Source organism: Hippopotamus amphibius, chromosome 5 (genome assembly GCF_030028045.1).
Source record: "Hippopotamus amphibius kiboko isolate mHipAmp2 chromosome 5, mHipAmp2.hap2, whole genome shotgun sequence".
Classification (NCBI taxonomy): Eukaryota; Metazoa; Chordata; class Mammalia; order Artiodactyla; family Hippopotamidae; genus Hippopotamus; species Hippopotamus amphibius.
Window position 1 is genome coordinate 128,273,722 of NC_080190.1, and position 14,089 is coordinate 128,287,810.

Consider the following 14,089-nt stretch of genomic DNA (forward strand, 5'->3'; position numbering starts at 1 on the left):
TTTAGGGTGTTACTTACACTGAGTTATCTTGAAACAGGGCATATTAAAAAAAATTTAAGTCTCCGAAAACACAAAGCTGGCGATTGCCCCCTCAGTTCACAAAGCTGCGACTCAGAGGCCGTGGTTGGGCGCCTAATAGAAATCGTTGGCACAGGCTGCGCACCTGAGGGAATAATAGAACTATTTGCTGCAGCCGTTTGGCAAAAGGACACAGACGTATGGCTTTGGTTCATGTTCACGTTGCCAGTTGTGCCACGTTAGAGGGTTCGTCTACACACAGGAGCAGCCGCAACTCAGAAATCAGAGATGAGAATGAAAGCACATCAGCCTCCTCCTCTAGCCACCCGAGCTCTCCCAGGCCCGAGGCTTCCTTCACTGCTGGGCATGTCCATCCGACTCTAGAAATTCCCTTTGAAGAGCACCTCCTCTCTGGGGGATGTGCCTGCCCTCAGCCTCAGGAAGAGCCATTAGGTGTGGTGTTTGCCAGCCTGGGAGGGATCGGGGACGTGAGCCGATCACCTGTGCAAAGGGTACTGTCGTTCAGTTCTTCTGCTTTTTACGTAGAATCAAAGGCAGTACAAATAGAGACGGACAAGAACAGAGACTTGAAATCAGGGAGCCTGTTCCCAAAAGGATTCAGAAAATTTTCATTTCATTTAGGATAAAGGATTCAGAAAATGTTCAGAAAGTTATTAATATGGCATCAAGGATGATGTCAAACCTCCTGATTTTACTCGTTTAGACGTTTTAAGTTTGTTTTCTGAATTCCTTTTCCTGAGGAATTAATAAATGTGTGAAAGGAGAATCAGGAAAATGAAAAGAGGGTGAGAACAGAAAGAAAACATACTTGAACATTCAATCTTGGTATTCTTCTCGATGAGTCAAGTATTCTTTTAGGATCACGACTCATTTTCCCTGTCTTTTCCTTGTATGACAGGGAAACATCTTTTGCTGCCATTTTGGGCTGATCCAAAGCTGTGTTTAAAACAAAATGATGCCAGAATCATGAAAAGGAAGGGCACTCGGTGTAGGGTTCTTTGTTCTTCAGTCTGGCCAAGTTTCATCCCAAGATACTGGCATCGTTTAGCTGTTCCATTTTCTGGGTTTAGCCTTTTCCAACTTCCTGAGTTTCTCTTTGTCACTTTTTAAAAACTGATTTTTGTAAAGGAAGCATCCACTGAGGATAAGGTGCTCCTGGTGGGGAGGACCCCTGGACCTCCTCTGGGCAGGCACAGAGCTAACTTCCTCTCACTGATGCCGTGCGATTCCCAGGACCGAAAGGACAGCTCACAAGAGTCATGCGACACAACAGACAAACCTGCTGTGTCAGTTTCCAACTCTCAGGAGAGGAACACAATGAAATCTTGTTAAAAGTGGGACTTATTGCAAGTTGAGTGTATGTGAAGGGCTTCTCAAATTAACAGTAGTTATTGGCATGAAATTATGTCACTAGACAGTATTACGATTACTTGTACAAGGATTTTGAGAAAGTATCCTCAAAATGTCATGATCATCATGGCTTTTCTACTAATATTAGGAAACGTAAGACTACTTGTAAGTATATATTGAGGATGTTACTGTCCAGAGTTCTGTTGAAAGGAGAAATAAAACATAAACATTAGCAAGAGATTTGTTTTCCCCAAATCTTAAGAAGTGATTAAATATTTACTTGGAGGTTGTTTTTGTTGACAAATAATTTTGTTTGTTTAACCATTAGGTTAAAATAGGATTTTTGAGTGAAAAATAAAATCAAAGGGAACTAAATCTTCTCACATACCTGTAATTTGCTTGTGTGAACGAAAGTAAAACTGAGTTTATCAACTTGGTGTCCTGCTCCTGGAATCTCTCTCTTCCACAAATCAGCAGTTCCAGGGGTCCCTCTTCATCCCCGAAGAAGGTGCCAGATCTGTGCCTTGGAGCGACGTGGAAGGAAGACCTTCTGATTGCCCCTGATGTAACTAACTCAGCGCCAGGAGGAAAAGGTGGTCTAGTCCATGTGCACCCCTGTATGTAGGTCTGTACATATATGAAGATGTTAAGCGAAAGCTTTGGACTTTCAACTAAGTGGTGAAAATTTATTTTATGGTCCTTTTTCTTCATCGCCTTATCATCTCTTATCTTATCTCTTGTATCTTATCTTTGTCTCTGCTCTCTTATCATCTGATCTCTTATCTCATCATCTTATTGCCTATCATCTGATCTCTTATATCTTATCATCTGGTCTCTTAACGTCTTTGTCTCTTGTCTCTTATCATCCATTTACCTCTTATTTTATTTTATCATTTGATATTATATCTTACCATCTTGTCTCTTATCTCTTATCTTATCTCTCATACAGTGTTATTTTATCTCTTATCATCTTGTCTCTTATCATCTGATCACTTATCTCTTTTCATCTTATCTCTTATCATCTTACTGTCTTTTATCTCTTATCATCTCTTATCATTTTATCTCATAACATCTTATCTCTTATTGTCATCTCATCTCCAATGTTGGTTCTGGCACATCCTTCCCTCACATTTTGCTTCTTTGCCTTCTTTATTTTATAAGTTTCCTTCCCTCTTGCCACTTCTTGTATTAACTCCTCTCCCCAGAGAACTGGGGAAGAAAGTCTTTGAAAATTTTTTTTCAAGGCTTTATTATGAACTAGATACCAGTCAGGAGCCCTTTTTTTCCTTTCTACATAAATATTATATATAACATATCCATACTTATAGGTTAAGAGAACTTTTCTTAGTAGTTTCAGGAAAACTAAGAGTGGGAAAACTTGCCTTTAATATTTTATCTCAATTGAGTAGACTGTCAAAGCCAGGAGGAACCCACGATAGGAATTTCAGAAGATGTCTTGTCTTGTTCCCATCCATAAACAATAGTTAAAGGCCCTAAGAAGTAAGGAGAAGGACAGCTTTTTAGAAAATCAAAACTCTGTTTTGAGAAAAGAAATGATTCATTAAGTTTCACAAAATCAGTTTCAGGCTTGTCAATAGCATTTGGGACTTTGGCGGTAAAGATGATCAAGTCTTCTTTTCCAATAGAAAAAAAATCCATGTTCCCAACAGGAAGTAGAGTTTTCAAGATGCAGCCTGTGTTAGTTAGGTCAGTGTCCTGAATCGTTCGTACTCGTGGCCTCTTCTGTAACGTGGATAGCTTGAAGGGGTGGCCGTCCCCCTCCCCCACAGCAGCCCCCAGGTCTCAGCACAAGCAATGAGTTAGAACCTCCGTCCCCTTGAATGACCCATCACCTTAATGTGGTAGTCACGGAATCCGAGGTCCGATTTTACAAAAATGAAGCCCCCTCACTGGCAATTTATTAAAGTCCATGCGAATAATCCATATGAAGGATACTTAGAGGTTTCTGCTGCACGTGTGAGGGTTTTGAGATCAAAGGCTTCTTTTTAAGCTGAGACCTTCCGGGGAGAGAGCTTTCTCGTGAGCGTTGCCCCAAATGAAAAGCAGGTGTGCTCTAGGTTTCTGGTGTTCTTATTCCCAATGAGCCGCAAGACGTGACCAGACCCTGAACTTAGTAACAGTTATTGTCCTTCAGGTGTGATCAGGAGAGAGGAGGTGAAGGGAATGGGATGTAGGTCGGCGCCTGATGCATCCCACGCCTACAGCTTGGCCCACAGGTTAAAATGAACGCTGAGCCTTGTGGATGCGTTCCCAGCTCTCACAAGGCTTGGGTGGGATGTCTGACTCCACCAGCATGAGGACAATAGCGCCACAAGATGCGAGCGTGAAACTGGCACTCCCGGCACCATCGAGCAGAGGCCCATGAGTATTCGCGCCTCCCTTCCCGTGACATTAGTGGGGAGGCAGCTGCAGGGGATGGTGGCAGACCGGTCAGTCCCTGGATAGCTGAATTGCAAAATCGCAGGGGTCTTGGAGCTGTTCTGAAGAAGCTTACGTTTAAGCAGGTTTCTGAAACTTCTGTGTGTCTGCTGGCACTCGGCACACTGTGTTTCAGTAAAGAAACTCGTGGGGCTCCACCTCCACTTGTGTTTTGGAGAGGGGGTGGGGTAGGGGTGCAAAGTGGTTGGGGAGCTAAGAGCACCTGTGTGCAGGATACCCATAGACTTGTGTGGAGGTGATGCTCAGCCACGGGGGTAGCTCCCTCAGAAACAGGTGAGGGTTTTCACCATTTTAACCCTCAAGCTACTGGTCTCTCCTAATCGAGTGACTTGTTTAGCACACAGAAGGGAGTCTGCATGAATTGAACCACTTTATATGCAGCAGAGACCCTCATGGAGGAGGATTTCACAGCACAGGGCTCACCGTCCTGTGTAAACCAAGCCGCTTTAATCCCAGGCGGTGTCACATCTGTCATAAATCCCATAAATCTGTGTGGTTTTAAAAGGAGGGAAATCTACAGGAGAAAAAAAAAATCACCTCTTGTTTTCTTGTTGTTTTCTCTTATTATGTAGTTTTAAAATATTCGTAACAATGGACCGTTTCATTTAGACTAAAGCGATGGCTTCTCCAAAAGACAGCAAACACTTTTTGTTGGCTAATTTGACAGACAGTTTAGCAATTGGTGTGGTGTTTATTATGAAATGATGACAAAAGGGTGCTGGTGGTTTTAATAGTTTTAGCTTACGAGAGCTGTCGTTAATTTTGTCTGTAGTGTTGCAGGTGAAAAAATGCACAATGGATAAATAGTCTATATTGGTTTAACCGAACATAATATATAGTGTGTTCTGGAGTTGTTTGTCTCAATAGACTACAGTAATCAAAAGTAATGAACCTATTATGTGCAGGACCTTGGAGAGCATCGAATGGCAGTAAAAGTGTGGCCCATAAAAGGTTTATTAAAGGAAATTAAAGCCCATCATTGCCACACCTGCTCCCCTATTATAAGTCTACGGCAGGTCAGTGCTTTCCATCACAACTCAGCCTCGGAGAGCAGAGATGCGTCTCCCACTCTCACTGCAGTCACAGCGCATTCCCGCCGGTGTCGGGATGTAAGGATGAGCCGCAGAGAGCGCCTTCTGCCCGCCTCTGATCTTCAACAAGCAGAACAATTTCTTTCTATTGAAGAATTCCTTCTGATAAAGTGCAAAAGTGAATTAAACTACGAGATGCTTAGAGGATCCTAGTGAAATGGTTGGGTGTAGTCAGGTCAGAATCTATCTCCATGTGGACAGAAACAACAAACTTTTTACATCTTGGCATCCCTTTGGTAATTAACTTGATTATATTTAAAATCATTAGTAATGATGTTTTAGGGAATTTGATACTGACACACACAACACTCAAATTTCACTTTCTTTATGCATTTGGATGACTAGAACTCTTATTTATTCTGGATTTATAGGAGTACCTGTATGTCATTGTTGATAATCAACATTTCCAGTGGTATTTTCCAATGGGAGCATTTCAGGGGTTTACATTCGTGCTGCTTTTTCACACTGAGAATTGTTTTTCCTAACTTAGAAAGAGGTATGTATCAGGAAGAGTCTAGAAATACAGAGGAATCTGGTTTAGTAAATTGATATGAAACCTTTTGTTTTGGTATTTGAGATTCTGTCTCTTTCACAACCACTGTTACTCAGACCATCCTTCTTTCTATCTTTGTAATGCCAAAAGTGTTTGAATCACTAGCGGACACTTGCCAGCAAGGACATCTGCCCTCTTGTCCCTTTCCTCTGGTTCCGGCATCTTTAGAAGTATTTCCAGAACTCGTGGGGTGTGAGGGCAGTCACAGTTCTCTCTCTGCAGAGTCAGATGCTGTTCAAAAGCATGAAAGGCTACTCTGCTTTTCATAATGACCTTCAGAACTTTGGTCAATGTCAAAGCAGTGACCTCAGGACTTTGTGTTCACGTTACAGATGGATGCAGAGGCTGAAGATAAAACGCTGCGTACCCGCGCGAAAGGAACCAAGGGTGAGTTAGCAAGCAGGTTCCAGGACACCTTGCCCAGCACACCATGCAATGTGGGCGTTTCATGCTCAGTCCCTGATGTGTAGTCAGAAGCATTACAACTTCCTCAGGGCTTCCATTTTTAAATCAAGCCAGGACGTTGGATCATGGCATTGAGAGGCTAAATCCTATGAAGCAGGAGTTAAAGGACTCAGAATAGTCCACACGAGGTAGGATGCTAATTTTTACAAAGTGCAATCATGAGTAGATTTAAACATCCTGCAGAACAGCCTAAGGCTCAGCAAGGGAAGAACGCTTCATGGAGACCTCAGATTATTGATGTGACCTTTAATGTCCAAGGGAAAAGACCAAATTGTTCGTTTATTGCCAAAGCAGGTTTTGATTTTTATGTGATCCAGTTTAGTGGCTCCCAGTCTAAACTTAGTTCAAGTAAAATGATGATGTTTGTTTTTGGACTGTCCCTGCTGGGAGTTTCCAGCAGCTTTGCAAAGTCATGTCTGCAAGGTTTAACTTGTGGGTTTTCCCTCCCTTTTTGTAACCAACAGATGGTAATGTAATATTGAAATATAAACAGGCCCTTGATGATCTAAACATCTGGAAAACAGGATTGACTGGCAATAATACCCCTTAAGGAAAATAACTTTTATTATAATTTGCTGTATTTGTGTGACCCTTCATTCCAAATGGAAGATTCGGCCTGGCCTCTGGAAGGAAGCTGGGCTGCGGTCCCCCCCACCCCCACCCCCCCCCCCCGCCCCTCATCCCGTTGGTCTTGCTGAGGAAGGGTTGGGGTGGGCAGTGATCAGGCAGTCATTTGTAAGCTTTTTGAGATTTACAGTCGAAAATGTCTAATCAAATTCAGCGCTTTCGTTAGCTGTGTTTATGTGTGTAGTCAAGGTAAATAATTCCTGTTTCAGTAAAGTCCAGAATCCCCTATTTAAAAACAAATTCCAGGATGATTTTTTTTCAGTTTAACACAACCCTGGGTATCATCAGCCATGATAATCAACATGCAGAATCAGGCTGTACAAGATACGGGACTTTTCTCCACCCAAACTGAAGTTTCACAGTGTTCTATTTTCCAGGTTTAGTTTGTTACTTTAAAAGTAATTACATCATACACCTTAACTTTGGAATGCAGTTTTGGAAACATCAAATTTTTATGCCACAAACTTCTCCATGAAATACAGGTTTTTAAAACAAAAACAGTTTTACCATTATTTAGGACAGGCTCACATCTGCTGTAAATATCAACATTCTAGGAACTGTATTTGGATTATTAAAATATCTTATTCTGACTTTGGAAAGCACACGACTCTATACTTTTAAAATATGAATATTTCAATTTGCCATTCTTTTTGGACTTTGAATCCTTTTGGCACATACATATACACCCTTAAATAGAGCCAAAATGTTCTTTGAGAAATGAAACAGCTGTTTCTCATGCAGCGTGAGTCATATTTAAAACCACCTGTTGTCTCTCTCAATATGCCGCTTATCCTGGTGTAGGCAGGTATTTATAAACATGAACTTCTTTAGTTCCCATCATTTGCGGAAAATCAAATCTCTTTTTTCTATAAATGTCTCATTTTTAATACGTTGTTGAAATTAACATGACTAAAACTTCTGTTTCTACAGGAATGAAATTTATGGAACAGAATCTTAGGACATATTTATTCATAAAACTTTGCCAGTTTTATTTAAATGCTTGTTTAATTCAATAAAAATGTAAACAGGATTCTTTTCAAAGTTTTCCTAGAGACTATAAAATTGATTTAAAAAATAGTTCAAGTCCTTTGCGCTTCTGTACTTTTTCAACGAATCTCTAAAAACAGGTATTTGGAAGTCTGACCCATGACTGCAAAGTCCCTGGGTCACGAGAGGTGCTACTCCGGCACCATCTGTCCTGGGCCATGGTCACCTGTCCTCTTGTCTCCAAAGAACCAGAACCGGAAAAGATGAGTCGGCTCACAGGGAAGTCGGGTGGGGTCTGCGCTAACATACAGCGGTCATTATCGTTAGGTGGTGAAAGGTTTCTGTCATACAGTTTTCGAAATTATAAACTGATTTTCCTTTTCTTTCTTTCTTTTCCTCAGTAGCACCAATGGAGTCTCTAATCCAGGAGCTCAGGTAAGGGTTGCCCTACTTTACTTTTTCTAAGATTGATGAGCTTTAATTACTAGAATGTTTTGTACTTTTCAAGCCTCTGAGCCTCATTTTACTGTGAGCAATAAACCCGTGGGCCATCTCACGTAGCCTCTGTCTACACCTGAGAGACAGAGAAAATGAAGAACTACTGATTGTCAATCCAAAACAATTCAAGCTCATATTTTGATAAAACACAACGCTTTTCTGAAACATGAGTAGTCTCCCATTTTCTCTTTGGAGGGTGCACTGCCTCTGTGTACTACCCCGAGCGTGGCTTGTTTCTGTGCTGATGGGAGGAAGGAATTGAGCTCATCCGAGAACCTGACTGAGGGATAACCCAACTCCAGAACGCCCCATGTTTTTTTTTTAATACTTAGATAATTCTTTTTTGGATTCCACATATAAGTGATATCATATGATATTTGTCTTTCTCTGACTTACGTCGTAAATACTTACTGATAATCTCTAGGTCCACCCATGTTGCTGCAAATGGCATTATTTCATTCTTTTTTATGGCTGAGTAATATTCCATTGTGTATATATACCACAGCTTCTTTATCTATTCCTCTGTTGATGGACATTGCTTCCATGTCTTGCCTAATACAAATGAACTTATTTACAAAACAGAAATAGAACCATAGACATACAAACCTTATGGTTACCAAAGAGGAAGGGCAGGAGGGATAAATTAGGAGTTTGGGATGAACAGATACACACTACCTTATATAAAACAGATCATTAACAACGACCTACTGTGTAGCATAGGGAACTATACTCGATATTTTGTAATAAACATTAAGGAAAAAGAATATGAACAAGTATATATATAGTGTGTATATATACCTGTATATATATCTATTTATTCAGACATATAGATATATATACATATACATCTGAATCACTGTGCTGTACACCTGAAACTAACACAACATTGTGAATCAACTATGCTTCAATTTCTTAAAAAATTTAGATAATTCTATCAGATAATCATGTGAATTTTTGATGGTAGACATTTGAAGATAATGTGACGGATGGGATTTGAGGTGATCAGAGCACTTCCACTTTAGATACTGTGATGTGTGCCTCAGGCAGTGCTCTTGAAATTCCACCTGACTAGGTTTTGCAGAATAAACTCCTAGTGGGTTTTCTTTCACAGCGTCTTTGTAAGGTATAGTTTTTTTTTTTTCTTTTCAGGGCATGTTTAGAGAAACACATGCTGCCGATATGTTTTCTGTCCTGTGTTTGCTATTTTTTAGTGAGATGTTTCAGGAGCAAGAGAAGGCCCTTGTCTCTTCTCTAGGTTTTCAAATGCAGAAAGTCCCAAACTCAGGGTCTAATCCACCTTTCTGAAAACAGTGATCGTCTATGTGTTCCTGGGGGAAATGTGTGAAAACTGGAGCATATGTAACAGAGCCTGGATGTATAACATAGCCTGAATGTGTAAAAGTGTCTGGATGTGTAACCGTGTTTGGATGTGTAACCATGTCTGGATGTATAACAGCATCTGAGTGTGTAACTCTGTCTGGATCTGTAACCATGCCTGGATGTGTAACAGTGTCTGGATGTGTAACAGTGTCTGGATGTGTAACAGTGTCCGGATGTGTAACAGCGTCTGGATATGTAATGTGTCTGGATGTGTAACAGTGTCTGGCACACCTTGAAATTTACAATGTGTGCATTGACAATTTACATGGTTGTTTTCCAGGCAACTGTGCTCTGTGATTTCCTAAAGGAGGGCTAGCTTAGTACCTTCATTCTATAACTTTCGGTTCCTCAACTGAGTGGAACGGGATCTATCAGAACTGGGTAAAAGCTTTCATGCTGGTGCTCTTCTCTGTGGAAATGTGCTTGTAGGAAGTCCATGGCCCTGTCTACATTGTCGATTTCATCATGGAAAATATTACATTGTAAACTACTTTTATAAGAGCAGAGCATAGATACATGCTCACATTGGGACAGGATTAAATGGCCGGAGTGACTGCCTCCCTTACATTCTTGCATTTTACATCTGCTCTCATTAACAATTCCTATTTGTTTGGAGACTTAATGTTCCTGTAGAATGATGGAGAGAAGTTGAAAATCCTCAAGGCTCCACGGGCCTGTGTTGTGTGCCCTCCCAGGGTGAGTTCCTGGGAGTCTCACAGCTGAAGAACTAGCTGTGTTTCCAGTCGGAGTATTTTTAGGGAATAAAACTATTCAGACGGGAGAAGAGTCCTTTTGAGTGATGTGTCTTGAAGAATAACTTGAAAAACAAGAGAGAATTTTGGAGGAATGAATACGTTGTGTGCTTTGGACTACGGAGAAATATAAAATTCATAGAAAAAAAGACATTAGCAGAGAGAAGCAACTTTGTGAGGGAAAAATGTTTAATATGGCCTTTCTGGAGAAATAGGAATAACTGTTAAGCACTTTATTAGCATCAGTAATTACAATGAAACTAATGTTTATTAAGAGCCAGGGAGTCCTGAGTGTCCTGGGGCAGGCTGTCAATCCTCCAAGAAACTTAGAGGGTAGAAACTATGATATTTCCAATTTTCAGATGAAGAAAGTGAAAATAAACAGTTTATATAAATAGCCTAAGATTAAACAACTAGTAAGGAATCCAGACTTCTGACTCAGGCCTGCCTCTCACCCACCAGGCTGAGCTTTCTCTCATGCACAGTTAATACTAATTGTCTAGAATATAAATCAAAAAGAAACGGTCTGTTGTCGACGTCCTCAGAACCTGGAGTTTTAAAATTCTGCAATTTAACCCTGATGGTTTATTTTTCAAAGCCTAGTTTTCTGAAATTTAAAAAAAAATATATTTTAAGTAAAAATAGCATTTCCTAGTCTCCTAATTCTCTAAAAATTATTTTTTTCAGATACTCAATTTTACCTTATTGTCATTAGACCAATTCAGAAAGTTGGTGATAATTGCTGGGAAAATTCATAAATGAAATGAATTCACCTGTTTTTCTTTACTAAGAAAGAGTTTATAAAAAGGACTGATTATTGTTAATTTGATAATTACTTATTTTCAACAGCCTGATCATGACTAGGCTAAATATATCTCAAATTGTTTCTTAAATGGTTTAAGTTGACCCAGCTATGGACGCTAATTGCCCTTCTATATAAATCCTGGAAAAAAGTTCTGATTCATATGGAAGGTTATATTTTTAGTGTGCTTTTAATTTTGTCCAACTTTATGCATTTGCTACAATTGTCCCTCTGATTGATTCTGCAGCTATGTCGTGGTCCAGAATCCAGCATTTGTTGTGCACTTGAATTCTGAGTATCTTGGGAAATGTGACATATTTTCCTCAGTTGTGAAAGTTATGGGTCTTTTGTGGAGAACATTGGCAACTTTATTTAGTTCTTCCTTTTAGAATGCAGTGAACATGTTGTTGCTTCTAGAGCTACTACTTATAAAAACACTAACACAAATGAAACTGATTTAAATATCCTGCATATTGTTCATGACACTAATAAAAATTGATACTGACATTCTCATCTTCTTACGATACTCTATCCTCACCATTAAAAAAGCAATTTATAACCCCAGACCCACCTTCAGTCATGTGCCGTAATAGCATTCTCAGCCTTTCCTCGGCACAGCTCGGGTTACAGGTAGTGCTGAGAAGGCTCTCATGAGTCTGTCTAAATCATGACCGTTGGATTTTCTCTGCTCTTTTATTTTATTACTATTATCCTTAATCTGATCCGCCTGCAATTGCATCTACTAATATTGGTAATTGTGTCCTGGGTTGGCAAAGTGTTTTACGCTAATCCAGCCCCCTCCTCTAATTAGGAAAATATATGCCAGTCTCTGAAATGGCTTTCCTATGTGACCACTTAGAGGCACAAGTGAATTCTAGGCTCTTAATTATATTAGAGGAAAATCCCATGGTCTTTTCATGGTCTTCTTGCTGCCTCCCAGTTGGCTTAAATTTTGTAATAAAATTTTAATTTAGTTGTCTCTTTTTATTTTATTGTATATAATTTGTTCATTCAAAACCTTATCATTTGGCATTTTCTTGTAAGTTTTAAGATATTAAATATTCTGTGAGTTCTATAATCAATAGGCTATAGATTTAATAACAATATTTAATTGATGTGAGAATATTTTGCAACTTACAGATTTAAGTGGCTTTCTGTGTTTTCTTCTATCTTATTTCATGCACTATAGTCTTTATATAAGTTGAATGTTTAATATTTAGTACTTTTCTTTCCAATTTTTTTTCTTGAGACTAAAGTTTCCTTTAATGGTCATGATTTTCCCGGAACTACTCTGTTGCACAGAAATTTCTGGGGAGGACAGTCAACTGAAGGAAATACAATGAACAGAAACTGTTTTCTAAAATTAAGTGTCTTATAAATCTATTACCAAGGTTAAAGGAAATAAGTTGTTTTAATCACAAGATTGGAGAAAAGTAGGAAGAAACCCTCTTCTTTCCTTTATTGCTGTGATTTCCAAATGCATGACTCAGTGCACCTTTGGGGTATTTAATGACATCATATCTACTGTATTTCCATTAGCCATGCATCTCTCTAAATGTGGCCAGACCTATAAATTAAAAGCCAAGGAACTGACAACTTAATGAAAACTCACTTTCCTAAAACCCCTTTGAGGGGAAGTAAGGCTAATAACCAAAGAAGGTGATGATAAGGACTTGATTTGGAAGAGAAGTCTCTGGTGAGGGGGTGCCTGAGGCATCACTGTCCATCGCCTCCTATCCTGGTGGTCCTCATCCACCTCTGTGTAAAGGGAGGGGGGGAAGCTGGTGTCCAACCTATGACTCGGGGGCAGAAGTAATCCTTCCAGAGAGTTTTGTTTTCTGTGCTGTACTTACTGGAGTAAGAAAGTGTCTTAAGATACCTTAGGGAGGCATTCAACAAGAATAAAAATTTGAAAAGAATTTATTGTCCAACTAGAAAATTCCATTAACTGTGGACCATCAGTACATATGGTCCTGCATTTAGTGCAGAGCCTGCCGTGAGCAGCCTTCAGTAGGTGCCTGTTGAGTGAGGTGTGGAAATAGTGCACAGGGTCTGATTGGATCCCTACGACCAGACCATAGGGTCATTGGGACAAGTGACATTGTCCACATTTAACTCAAGAGCCGGGTTCAGGGAGTTACGTGCTTTATACTCACGAGGTCTTTGACTGGTAAGAAACTGGACCTGAGGCAGCACTCAGGCCTGTCTGTGGTGCAGGCGCACCCCACGCCTCCCCTGACCCACTGCAGCCACTGTATTGTCCTCTCTTACTGCAGGCCCTGGCATTCCTTTCTTTCCCCAGTAGACTTTCCTTTTTAGAGCAGTTTCATGTTCACAGCAAAACACAGCAGAACAGACAGAACTTCCCATAGACCTCCAGCCTCCCCCACCATCAGCATCCCCACGAGGTGGTACCTTTGTTACAATTGATGAACCTGCACTGACACATTGGAATCCCATCTTATCATCTGCATTTTGGGGGAAATATTTACTTAAACTTCATCAATAAATTGGTAAATCAAGGTGGAATATACCAGACCTACAAACGAACCCCAGCACATTTTCCTGATTCACGGCACTGCTGATTATAAAGAGGCCCTGTCCTTTCCTTCTGGATTTTTTATTCCATGACTTAATTATGTGACTTTAAGTCTCTGTTAAAATACCTGAGTTAACACAAATCTCTGTTCGTTTTAGTTGTTTTTCCTTTCAAAGTGCTACCTCCCGGGTGATAAGCTATCATGGGCCTTGTTCTTCAGAGACAGATTTGAATACAGAAAGTGAGCAGTGTGTGTCGTTTTTGCCATCCACCTGAGGTCAAGGACAGGCATCTAGACAGGCACGTAGGCCAACAGTGGGCTCCTGTCCCTTCACAGCTGAGCTTAGAGACTGAATAGCTGTGCGTTTTCCCGTCTGCATGCATAAAATGATGATTGCACAGGGCAGGGTGTTCCCCAGCTGAATTGCATAGGTTCTATTTTATATCATAATGCCCACATTTTGGAAAAACACCAGGGGGCTTATACATAAATGTTCAGAGTGAAGGTTGTCGTAAAAAAACAAGAACAAGAAAATGTGCTTTCTT

General features: G+C 40.2%; 1 protein-coding gene across 1 annotated transcript in view; it reads left to right on the forward strand.

The window, feature by feature from the left end:
• The first annotated feature begins 218 nt into the window (after positions 1-218).
• Positions 219-14,089, forward strand: part of ST18 (ST18 C2H2C-type zinc finger transcription factor) — a 92,264-nt gene continuing 78,393 nt past the window's right edge. The window contains exons 1-5 of the mRNA XM_057736998.1: positions 219-530; positions 3,703-3,839; positions 5,826-5,880; positions 7,713-7,860; positions 7,974-8,007. Of these exons, the coding sequence (XP_057592981.1) occupies positions 219-530; positions 3,703-3,839; positions 5,826-5,880; positions 7,713-7,860; positions 7,974-8,007 (686 nt within the window). The remainder of the gene's footprint in view (positions 531-3,702; positions 3,840-5,825; positions 5,881-7,712; positions 7,861-7,973; positions 8,008-14,089) is intronic.